General features: G+C 43.1%; 1 protein-coding gene across 2 annotated transcripts; it reads right to left on the minus strand.

The window, feature by feature from the left end:
• Nucleotides 1–1,750: 1,750 nt before the first annotated feature.
• On the minus strand, nt 1,751–11,714 carry LOC125749424 (uncharacterized). 2 transcript variants are annotated; one of them, XM_049026684.1, is made up of 9 exons: nt 11,539–11,714; nt 7,655–7,713; nt 7,031–7,051; nt 6,634–6,912; nt 6,034–6,330; nt 5,658–5,945; nt 5,247–5,425; nt 2,418–2,510; nt 1,751–2,257 (listed from the first exon to the last, which is right to left on the minus strand). In XM_049026684.1, the coding sequence occupies exons 2-9, from the start codon at nt 7,698–7,700 to the stop codon at nt 1,772–1,774; spliced, it is 1,689 nt and encodes a 562-aa protein (XP_048882641.1). In that variant the 5' UTR covers nt 7,701–7,713; nt 11,539–11,714; the 3' UTR covers nt 1,751–1,771. The 2 variants fall into 2 exon arrangements, with proteins under 2 accessions (XP_048882641.1, XP_048882640.1); XM_049026683.1 differs by lacking the exon at nt 11,539–11,714 and adding an exon at nt 9,898–10,060.
• Nucleotides 11,715–12,109: the final 395 nt, after the last annotated feature.

A 12,109-nucleotide genomic window follows, 5' to 3' on the forward strand; every position in this document is an offset into this window, starting at 1 on the left:
CTACGAAAGTTACTTAGAAACATCACATGATCCTTAGCAGGCAAATGAAAATGAGAACTAGATGAGTAACTATGAGCATTTCAAGCAGATCTCCGCTGGTCTGGTTGCCTGAACTGACCCTATGATTATTTGCTACACGAAATACACTGACATTTAAAAAATAAAATAAAATTGGCTGTGGATGACAGTCATAATAAGGTGCAGGGATTCAGTCTTGGGTGAAGTTCTCCAAAGGTTGGACACCACCCAATTTACGGAATACTTATTGTTCAGTTGTCCATACAGCATTTTAAATAACTGAAGAAGGATGTGTAATCTAGAGAAGGGGAGGGAACTTCAAGAGGATAAGGGGTACATCTCACTTACAGTGAATCTAGGAGGGGACACCAAGAACACAAGTGATAAGTCTCACACTTATGGTGAATCTGGGAGGGGTCACCAGGTGGACAAGGTGTATGTCTCACACTTATGGTGAATATGGGAAGGGTAGTGAGGGCACAAGAGGGCGTGTCTCACACTTAGGGTGAATATGGGAGGGGTAGTGAGGGCATAAGGGGATGTGTCTCGCACTTAGGGTGAATATGGGAGGGGTAGTAAGGGGACAAGGGAGTGTGTCTCACACTTAGGGTGAATATGGGAGGGGTAGTAAGGGCACAAGGGAGTGTGTCTCACACATGGTGAATATGGGAGGAGTAGTAAGGAGACAAGGGAGTGTGTCTCACACTTATGGTGAATATGGGAGGGGTAGTAAGGGAACAAGGGAGTGTGTCTCACACATGGTGAATATGGGAGGGGTAGTGAGGGCATAAGGGGATGTGTCTCACACTTAGGGTGAATATGGGAGGGGTAGTAAAGGGACAAGGTAGTGTGTCTCATACTTAAGGTGAATTAGGGAGAGGTTACAAAGAGGACAAGGGGTATGTTTCACATTTAGAGGCCTTGCCAGGCATTCCATCTGAGAAGATTAAAAATATCGGTCAAACAATAATAAAATCCAAGTCCTTTCATTTCATCCTGTTCATCACCCTGTATAGAGAACAACGTGAGTATAGGTGCTACAAAGACCTGCATCAAATACCTGCACTGGGTATCAAATACCTCAAAGTGTCAAAAATAGATAAGTCAATGTGCTAACCATATAAGGGATGCTTAGGTATTCAAGACTCAAGTCTTAATTGTTGGCTTTGGGAAATCTGAGATGTTCAGGCAATGGGAATCGATATGCTCAGATACTCCCAGTATCAATGAGGGATGTTTCAGCAGTTTTTGCCTGAATGTTAAGGTGTCTAACGGGTGTGTTCCTCCCACGTTTCTGATCACACAGCAACTTATGCAGTCTTTTCTAAATATATACATGCAAAAAATACACAATTTTTAAGAATGTAATTCATATTAGTTTGGCAAAAGACCAATCAGGGAGCATGCAGTCATATTCGCGACCGGAGTACAAGGTAAACAGTTGACGCAAGAGTCCAACCCTGCGTCTCATTTATTACTGTGTGTTGAGATTAACCAGACAGGTTGTTTATCATTTATTCCAGGCATCAGTCATGTATAAATATTTAACATTTTGAGTAAATCCTCGCTTTTTTTCCAGATGAATGGTAAGAGTGTTTAAGGAGCAAGCAGAGTAAATGACAGCAATTAAGGTAAGGATGCGCAGAAGTGGAGTGACGAGAGATAAGTGACAGTGACTGATGGACTGTGAGTGTGTGTGTTTTTCAGGGGGTCTGGGGAGATGGTTGGAGGGGGGGGGGGGGGGGGACAGTGCTCAGGTGCTGGAGCTGCCCCCTGCAGTGCCCTGGTCGGGTGTTGGTGAAATCGCATCTTTGCTAACCTCGGGGTCAGGACCGGTGCCAGGGGGAGCTTCTGGGGGGGGAGTGGGGGCCGTGTTTGACATGGCAGTGGGCATAGAGCCTGGGCTGGGTTCATTGGATCTCGGAGCCGGCTCGGGAACTGTGTGACTCATCAGGTCGGCATCTGGGGTGGCACCCGTTGGGGGGTCGGGGGTCAGACTTCCGCTCATTTTGGAGTCGGGAGTTTGACTGGCACTCAGTTTTACCTGAGGAACCGCGGTGCCATTCAACAAGTCGGAATCCAGGAGGAGCTTCTGTGACGTGTACGTCTGCAGGCCGTCGGTGTCGCTATCCAGGGGCAAGGCCGCCGTGTTGAACTCCACTCCCGAGTCGCTGGTCTCCATGTTGTTCTTGTCTGGAGAGAGGGGCTTGTACTGGCCTGGCTTGGAGACCTCCAAGCCCTGAAAAAAACAACAATAACCACTTAATAACAATAACTGGAAGTCATGGAGCAAGCCAGAGGGGGAAGCAGGTGTGTCAATGGCGTGACGTAACAAACAAAAAGCCACATTCTTGGGACACAGTCCCTGCGGTCGGGAGGGGGCTTGGTGTCCTGTGTACCTTGATGTCCACCTCAGTTTTGTCTGTGTTGCTGTCCCACTGAGACTGCAGGGATGATTCCTCTGTGAAGCGGGCGTAGGCATCATGGACCACCTGCAGGGGGCAGTCAGGCACAGCGTACTGATCCGCTGAACACGATAGACAGGCACTCGGCACAGGGGTAATAAAAGCACAGCCATAAACGACAACGCGAAGCATATATATCGATGTGGGAGATGATGTGGGGATGGGAGTAAGACATATTCACACGTTCACAGCTACAGACAGACAGATAGAGGATATGTACTGTAACACCACAAAGGACTACAGGTGCATAATGCGGTTAATGCAGAATCTACTGAGTTCTACAAAATGCTATGGTGGCTTTTTGGCCGGGACAGTAATTTGTGTCAAAGCTAAGAGAGGAAGAGGATTAATGGAGTGCTTTACAGGTCTTCAGGGGAAGGTTCCAGAAGAGCTGAGTAAAGCAAATAAGCCAATCAGACTCTGATTCCAGCGACAGTTGCTATCCAGAAAAACACATTCACATACACATAGGGACATAAAACAGGCAACTGCCAACAGAAGCCAGAGATGGGCATTCTAATAAAGAAAACTGCACTGATCAAGTCATCGATTTTATTTCACAGCATAAGAATAGAGCAAGAATATATTATCTTTGACTTACTGGGGTAGTCCTAGTAGATATATGGCAATGATAAATAAAACATGAATTACAGAGGATAATACATGAGAAAGCTGATTTGGGATGTAGTCACTGGAAATGGCCTGGTGAGATCAAAGCCTTTTTACAAGACCTGTCTTCTCAAACAGTCATTTACCCATAGCAGAAGCTTCGGAGAATGAATACACATGCCACTAATATATATACACACACACACACACACACACACACACACACACAGCCTAAAGTCTACAAGGACACACAAACAGCTTTGGCATGTGTGGGTGATCCATGAGGTGGGGGCGTGTAACACCGATCACCAACACATTTATTCACTGCCAAGGTAGAATTCAATACTGTCATGTTTGCCGTTCAGGCAACAAGAGGAGTTACCTGAAATTCACAAAGAATATGAAAAGTAACGAGCTGCAAAGCCGAAGCACTGACTCAGACCTTCAGTCCAGAAATATTTATGATTATTCTAGGAGGAAACCTTTGAAGAACAGACTTGCTGTATTTCCAATTAAGACACACTGATTCAGCCCAGTGTGGCTTCACTGGTGCACCATGGTGCTATACTTATTGATTTCACTAAGACGATTAGTTTTCTTTGTGGTCGTGCAACACTGTCATGGGAGACAGCAGAGCTCATCTATGGTTCCTGTAAAAGACTCTTGAGTCTAATGGAATCCAGCAAACTTTACAGAATGGTTACAGAAGCAGTGGACTTGATGAAGTGGTCTTCACTAATCACCAGGCGATGTTCTTATTAGGTCCTGCTGTTCCTGAGATGATCTGACGGATCTACTGGTGAGAAATGGAGACCAGATCTGCTATATGGATAAAATATTTACTAAAATAAAACATCTGAATGACTCATCACCTTGGTGGTGGTGTGACTCTTCAGTGTTTTTTTTTCTTAAAACAATGGAAAATCATAATCTTACAGATACTGTTCTGGGTTTATTTTTGGTCTCTCAAATGACAACATTAATGTTGCACAACCTGCATACCGTGCTCAAAAATATGTCTGGACTTTGGTTGGAAAGGTGTAAAAATAAACACAGATACCACCATACAAATTCATGGAGAAAAGGATTATGTACTTACACATGCGCGTAACACGCGTGTGTAAGTAAACTGGGATGTGGAGATAAATGCATATATTTCAATAGCTACTCCACCTTCAACTAGCGATAACAACAGCTCCTACAATTGAAATCCCAATTAAGAGACTTGCAGGAGGTGCGTCACCTCACAGCACAGACAAATCTACCAGACCACCAAAGACAATGGGAAAAACAATAAAACGTTATACAGGAACTTCCTCTCTTTCTTTGTCAAAGCAAAGCTGTTTGACGTCGAAGAATCGAGGCTTAACTCTACAGCCGTCCTACAGTGTTAGTACAAATGCCAGTACACAGAACCTTATCACTAGTGAATAAGGACTGAATCACAGTGTCTCACCAAGCAGAGGCTCCTTCAGAGGCTCCTTTCAGAGGAAGAAATGCAATGCAGATCAATCGTTATCTAGCTTCCCTCGGACAGACAATCTAACATTGCGCAGAATCCATTCTAATTACCACCTGCATAATGAATAATAGGGGTGCAGAGACTACTGAGTACTGCCATACAGCACCCTGTGCTAAGAACCGCTTCAAAAACAGAAAGAAAACGAACAAAGGGGGGGGGCACATTTCTCAGCGGTCTGTAAATGTGTTTTTTAGACCAGTGTTTCTGAACTGGACCTCCCAGACAATCCATGTTTTTGTTGTACAGGGAGCTGAGAGGGAGCAAAAACATGGACTCTCTGGGGTCCCTGAGGACCTGGTGGAGAAGCACCAGTCTAAAAGCATACTATGCATTAGGGAAGCTTAGAATTTAGCATATTTCTGCACGTGACAAGTTCCCAAAATGAGAGATCTCATTAATATTACTTTGAGGAACTGCAATGGTACTTGTTAGGGACAGATAGAGAGATAGGGAGACGCAAGACACAAAGCACACAGACAGACTACAAAGGCCGCAAATTCATCTCAGGTTCTCTTAATGTTTTAGCACTACTTGACAAACTGGTTTATGAGTTAATTGGTGGGCTCATTTTCCAGCCTATGACTTGCCCTCTCATGTCTGCGTTCAGTCAGGTTGTAATGCACAGGGCCCACCTGGCGGAAGGCCTCGCCCTCCTCCTTGCCGGCGTGCTGGGCGATCTTGGCGATGGCCTTGGCCTTCTCAGCCCGACGATGCACTTTCAGCATGCAGGAGAATAAGCAAACGCACAGCAGGAAGGCCAGCAAGGAGAGCAGCGAAATGATGGCCACGTAAAGGGTCGGCAGCTTGTAGGCTGTAGGAGAGTGGGCATGGAGAGTGGGAGGAGGAGTAGGCAGGCCACAGGAAGGGAACCGGCGGAGCAGAGAAGCAGGTGGAACGAGATACGTAGGTAGGAACCAAGCATGGGTAGGGAGGGAAGAGAATGGAGAGGGAAAAATAAGAGGGAAACAGGGAGATTAGTAGTAGAAACATCCACTTAGTCAATCAATCTTCAGTCTTGCTTCATTCACTCCTTTGTTGCTTACGGTCGACGGTCAGGTACACGTTGGACACGGGGAAGTCCTCCAGGTCAGTCACTTGGAAGAGTCCTTTATCTGTGACGCGGACGCGCTCAAGAACGCACAGAGAGCCCTCAACAAAGAAGCGACCATCCAGACTGGGGTCCATGGACGCCACCAGCTCCCCCTGATCCAGCACAAGTCGCCGCTTGGAGTCAGAGTCCGGAGTGTAGAACACTTTGACTAGGGATCGGTTCAGGTACAGGTGTATCTTCAAGGTCCCGGCGTACGGCAGGTGAGCAAAGTGCTGGTGCTCTGTGAGGAACGTGGCCAGGAGTTCAAAATGCACACAAAGCAAGTTGGCGCGAGTCAAAGATCGAGGTCTGTCACCTTGGCCACTTACCTTTCACATTCAAGCACATCTTCTTCTTGACTTTCATCTCAGAATCCAGGATAGTGTAACTTCCCTCGTCTGCCCGGGTGACCCCATGCAAGCTCACCCTCTGCTCCGACGCCCTAAGACGGGTCTTGTAGTCCTCCGTAGGAGTCAAGGATTGGTTCAATAGCACTGTCACTGGGCCGACACTATCATTAATCTCATTGGGACTGTGCCTGAACTCCAATATGATTGGTAGAGAGACGTCATGCATGGGGATGTTGTAAATGTCGCCGTATTTAACATTCTGTTCATTGGAACAATCTGCAGTTTGTGAAAGAAAAAAATGAGTTTTCAATTAATTACCCTTACTTAATAAATTACCCGGATCCTCATCCGATTGTTCTATTTTAATAAATGAACCAAGAGACAGTCAAGTGTGAGGTTCCCGTCGTACCTCAGGAGTGATTCTAATCTATTCATAGCATCAGCTTTAAAATATTAAACATGTTAAATGGGCCCTAACAGGTGATAGTTATGAGAATTTGACTAATATCATTACTGCCGAAATACTCATAATTACTCAGAAAGTTTCGATTTTTCAGGCCGGGGGGGAGGTGTCAGTACCTCTGACAATGAGCTTGATGCGTTTCACAGAATGTGGGTCATCATCGTTCTTGATCACATATTCTCCCTCGTCATCCTCCCCCACGTTCTCCAGGACGAGGTGGTTCAGGTGGTTCAACGTGACCCTGTTCTCTGTGATGATCCCGTCTTTCATCAGAACCTTTTCAGAACCCCCCAGGGCCGGAGTGCTGGGCTTAAAGCGGACCTCCGTGCTCTTTGTCACAGAGGTGAGGATCTCGACATCCTCCCCAAAGAAGGCTATCCTGGGTATGTCTTTAGCTGTCACAGGGAAGCAAGGGCAGGAGCCGAGCAGAAGAGAAAATATGTTAGTCACCGAGTCACCCGATATGGTGTCACTGCTGCAAATCAGAACAGAAACATTTAAACAGATACAGACCTTTCAACTTTGAAGAGAAAACTGAAAAAGAAGAATAAAAGTTCTGTAAGTCAAATTTCAATGCGTATTTTCTTAACCTGTAGCAGCCAACATCCAGTTTTAAATAAAGAAAACAAAATCAACATCCCTACCGAGAGCATTCAACGTCACGATTTTAAACAAGTCAGAACCTCAGATGCCTAAAGAAAATCTGAACTGTTAAAAAACGGAAAAAAACTGTTGTTTAGCCAGAAGGAAACGTGCATTTATATATACATAAAAAAATTGAATTAGCCGAATTGTTTTCAGAATGTCCCAAATTCAAGCACTCAAGTTCACTGCCATTTTCAAAAAGTAGCCGACCCAGGCGTTAACTAATGATAATAACCCAGTATGGTACGTAGCCTTTCCTAACCACGACAACCCTTAAAATAACCTCTCACAGGTAACTACAGAAAACTCTGTTTATCATTTTCTGGTTCTTATTATGGTACCTTCAGTTTGGTGGGAAAAAAAACATTTTATTGTGCTTATATAACACTAACCAGTAATAAACTTACTCACACACAGCACAGTGCGAAACTATGAAAACGAACACTTACACTGAAGCGTCATTTTTGACAGCTTACCAGCTGGACCTCTTACCTGAACACAACAGAACCGACATTGTAATTGCTCTCAGGATCGTCATTTTGGCTTTGTCTCTGAAATAAAAGTGGAAAAAAATGCAATTTCGTAGAAACGCACATATAAATGAGACCATGGGTGGGTTTCTTAACGCGTTAGTTCTATCTTTCAGCACAAGGCTTCCAAGAGGGTCCAGTTGCAGAAGACTGTACAGTGGAGATCCACAAGAAATATGTCAGCTCCACGGGAAACACGTGATCTTTAAGAACGTAAAGTGGGGCTAATCGTCTGCAGCTGGACCCTTCTCCAAGGCTTGGGGAAACTCACCCCATGTGAGCAAAGGACATCGCTGCAAGGAGGCAGAGCGGAGGGACAGCTTCTGTGCCATGCGGCTCGGGCTCAGTGTCCCCGCGTAACCCAAACGCGATGCTTCCAGTTACTGACTAATTCCTGCAAGCTTTTGGTTACTGATTGTTTTACATGCAGCTAAAATTCGTAAGTGAATTCATTTGCGCAGAATGACTGCGTTCACAGGTGTGGTGCTGCAATGGTGCTTTTGTCTTTGAAACACGAGGGAAAAATCTCTCTTTGTCTTGCAGGTAAACTTGAAAAATTAATGAAAACTAAATCCAAAAGGAAAATTGCACATCAAATACAATCCAAAACATTGCCCCAAGAGAACACATTGCATTTCAGATTTTAAGAATTATTAAGAAAAGCTAAAGAATTTCTAATGTTTTACAAATTATTTAGATGCGGCTTTTAAAAGATGCAATCATAGTAAAATTAATATAGCTTAGTTCTAGCTTGTTTTAAAGACACTATTTATGACGATATATATATATATATAATATATATATATTTTTTTTTATTTTATCACAATATGTAGAATAGTATTGAAAACGTTAGGAATTATAGGAATAATCATTTGCAATTATAATTTTGGTTGGTTTTCTTAAAACGCATATCTCGTAGACTATTTGGACAATCCATATCTTTGCACCAGTTTCGTGTCTAATGGACGAGGCACGAACATTGCACTACTTTGGACAGTTTGAGGCAGACTGTCAGAAATGCACACAGTGCCTAGACAGCTTTGTAATTCCGGACAAACCCATTCCCCTTTAATACTTCACTCGAGAATAATGTGCCAGTTTTTACCTCCTGCGTGTTAATCGGGCACCGCTACGCTGACAGAAGGGCCACATTTCTTTTCCGAGCCACATTCCCCATAGTGGCATTAAAAATGAAACAAACTGCAATAAACAGACGGCCCCGCCCTCTATGTCTAGATGTAGATAAAACCATCTCTATTAGCCAAGCAGTAATTCTCTACATGCACATTAGGGGAAATATCTCTTTTTTGTACCCTTAATTTTGAAATAAGATTTTGTCGTTCTTCCCCTTACTGGGCAGATTAATTCAAAATGTCATTTCATGGCTTTCTGACAAAGTGAAAGACTTCAGGAGGTGAATGGCCATCTGGTCCGACTCTCACACTGGCATTTAATTTTTCCTGCATATCCGTACTGCATTTTTACGGTGGTGTCACTGAATGTGTCAAATAAAAGACCATAATCTAAATTGCACCAAGAGACAAACCCACACCCCCGTACTGCTCGGCTCTTTCACGATAGCCATTAAAAAACCATGAGGCAGGGAAATAAACAACATTGGACCTAGACAAGTACATTATGTAACAATACAACGTATGGCCGGTTATTTGTCCGCATAATTTATAGATTTCATAGAGTACGACGTGATAATAATATAAACACATCAACTGCTTCACATCCCCGGATAGCCCACAGTGTTACTTGCGTGGTGTTACTCGCGGAAACGTGTATCTAATAGTCGGCTAAATATAATCGATATCTTTTTAGCAGCATACCGAATAAAAAGCTAATATTTTATAGGCTATCAAAAAAACAACGCACAAAAATTAGCAAAGAACGTTTTTTCATTTTACCAAGGCGCTGAAAAATCAAACCAAATGCATGTAACCAAGGCTATATATTTTTTTTTCTTGTAATATGTAACTATAATTAATTTTCAAAAGTACGCACTATTGCTGCAGTATCTAGCGTAACACGTCCCAGTATTCATATTTAAGAACGAGTTACTAAGACGCTAAAACAAAAAAGAAATACAAAAAGCTGCAGAATTTAACCCATCATATCCCAGTTCATTATGCTGAGCCGACCCCCTATATATTCTAAATTAACAGCAGATGAAATTACATGAAAGAACAGTGTGGTTACCTTGAGAAGCTTTCTTCAAAATGTTGGAATAATGCAGTGGGATAGAGAGAGGACGTGTATACCAAGATAAACGCTTCTTCTCCCGGTCTCTCTGTACCTCGCCCCCCTATCCAGAGCTTAAAGACCGGGGGGTTTAGACGTCGGGAAAATGTGGGAAGATGTTCGGAGATTTTCGGTGCGCCGGACCGATCGGAAATGATCGGCTAATTTCGGTCGACACCGGATTTGTGGATCGTTTCCTGCATTATCGACACTATATAATTCTTTTTGCGGATCCGTTTTGATAATTTAGTTCGAGTTAAATTAAATAGGTTGATCGTATACATTGCCATTTTAAGTGTCATCACTGCACGTTTATCAGCTATAATAAATTCTACTTGCCATTTTAAAGTCTCTGCGTGGTTTTCCTGCAGTATCACCTATCTACCTCAAATCTACTTTACTAAATATAATACATGGACGAAAGTATTGGGACATCTGATCATTACACCCACAGGTACTTTTATGACATCCCATTCTAAATCTATAGGCATTAATTTGGAGTTGGTCCCCCATTTGCAATGACAGCTGCCACTCTTTGGGAAAGGCTTCGGAGTGTGTCTGTGGGAATTCTTGCCCATTCATCCATACTAGATTTGTGAGGTCAGACAGAGTTGTTCTGTTTCCATTCTAGTTCCTTCCAATTGTGTTTGATGAAGTCAGGCCTCTGTGTGAGCCTCTCAAGTTCTTCCACACCAAATTCACACAACCATGTCTGTATGGACCTTGCTTTGTGCATTGGGGCACAGTAATGCTGGAATGCAGAAAAGGGTCTTCCTCACATTGATCCCACAAAGTTAGAAGCATTGAATTGTCCAAAATGTCTTGGTATGCTGAAGCATTAAGAGTTCCCTTCTCCAGAACTAAGGGGCCTAGCCCAATCCCTGAAAAACAACCCCATACCATTATCCCTCCTCAACTAAACTTTATATTTAGCACAATGCAGTTTGGCAGGTAACGTTCTCCTGGCATCCACCAAACCCAAACTCGTCCATCAGACTGAGAGACAGAGAAGCGTGATTCGTCACTTCACGGAACATGTTTCCACTGCTCCAGAGCTCAGTGTCAACGTGCTTTACACCACTCCATCCAGTGCCTGCCATTGTGCTTGGTGATATGAGGCTTGCATGCAGCTGTTTGGCCATAGAAGCCCATTCCATGAAGCTCCCGGTGCCCAGTTTTTGTGCTGGAGTTAATGCCAGAGGAAGTTTGGAACTCTGCAGTTACTGAGTCAACAGAGCGTTGGTGACTTTTACACCCTATGCACCTCAGCACTCGGAGATCCCGCTCTATTACTTTCTATTACTCTTTACTTAACCAAAACATTACGACATAGGGACAGTTTCTTCCCCACCGCAGCCTGCCTCATCAAAAAGGCCAGGGACACTCGCTCAAATACTATTTCCCCATCTTAGTATAAGCATGCACTCTCTTAAATATGTATCATATTTCACATTCTCTGACTATTTATATCAGTACCTGTACATACGCTTATATATATATATATATATATATATATAAAATATATATATAAAACCCCACCTTCTCTCTCGATATCTGGCACCAACCACCAAAGCAAATTCCTTGTATGTGTGAACTTACTTGGCAATTAACTCTGTTCTGATTATATGGTCTCCCACTTCGTTACTTGTTATACCTAAATGCTTACACTCTGCAAACGGTACCACTTACAGTTGACTATCAAATATCTGACAGAGAAGTAATTTCACTAAGTCCAAAGGTGGCATCTTATTGCCATGCTTGAATTCACGGAGCTCTTCAGAAGGACCCCTTTCTTTCACAAATGTTCGTAAACCTGACCTTAATGGCTGGGTGTTTGATTTTATACACCTGTGGCAATGGGTGTGAATGTAACAGTTGAATTCAATTAAGAGGTGTATCCCAGTACTTTGGTCCAATTATTGCAAATCACTTATTAGGAATTAAGATCAAAGGGCATACATACAGGTGAAACTCGAAAAATTTGAATATTTAAAACTTAATTTCAGCAATTCAACTTAAAAGGTGAAAGTAATTTATATGGACTCATTACATGCAAAGCAAGATATTTCAAGCCTTTATCTGTCATAATTTTGTTGATTATGGCTTTCAGATTATGAAAACCCCAAACTCATAAGCTCAGAAAATTAGAATATTGTGAAAAGGTTCAATA

The sequence above is a fragment of the Brienomyrus brachyistius genome, chromosome 9 (assembly GCF_023856365.1).
Source record: "Brienomyrus brachyistius isolate T26 chromosome 9, BBRACH_0.4, whole genome shotgun sequence".
Classification (NCBI taxonomy): Eukaryota; Metazoa; Chordata; class Actinopteri; order Osteoglossiformes; family Mormyridae; genus Brienomyrus; species Brienomyrus brachyistius.

What these genes read in the sequence shown, in the direction of transcription:
- LOC125749424 (XM_049026684.1), bottom strand. Translation starts at nt 7,700, where the DNA reads ATGACGATCCTGAGAGCAATTACAATGTCGGTTCTGTTGTGTTCAG. An exon ending in TTTCTCTTCAAAGTTGAAAG is followed by an intron (nt 6,913 to 7,030) that starts GTCTGTATCTGT and finishes TCCCTGTGACAG; the next exon opens with CTAAAGACATACCCAGGATA. An exon ending in AGGGCGAGGCCTTCCGCCAG is followed by an intron (nt 2,511 to 5,246) that starts GTGGGCCCTGTG and finishes TGCCCCCTGCAG; the next exon opens with GTGGTCCATGATGCCTACGC.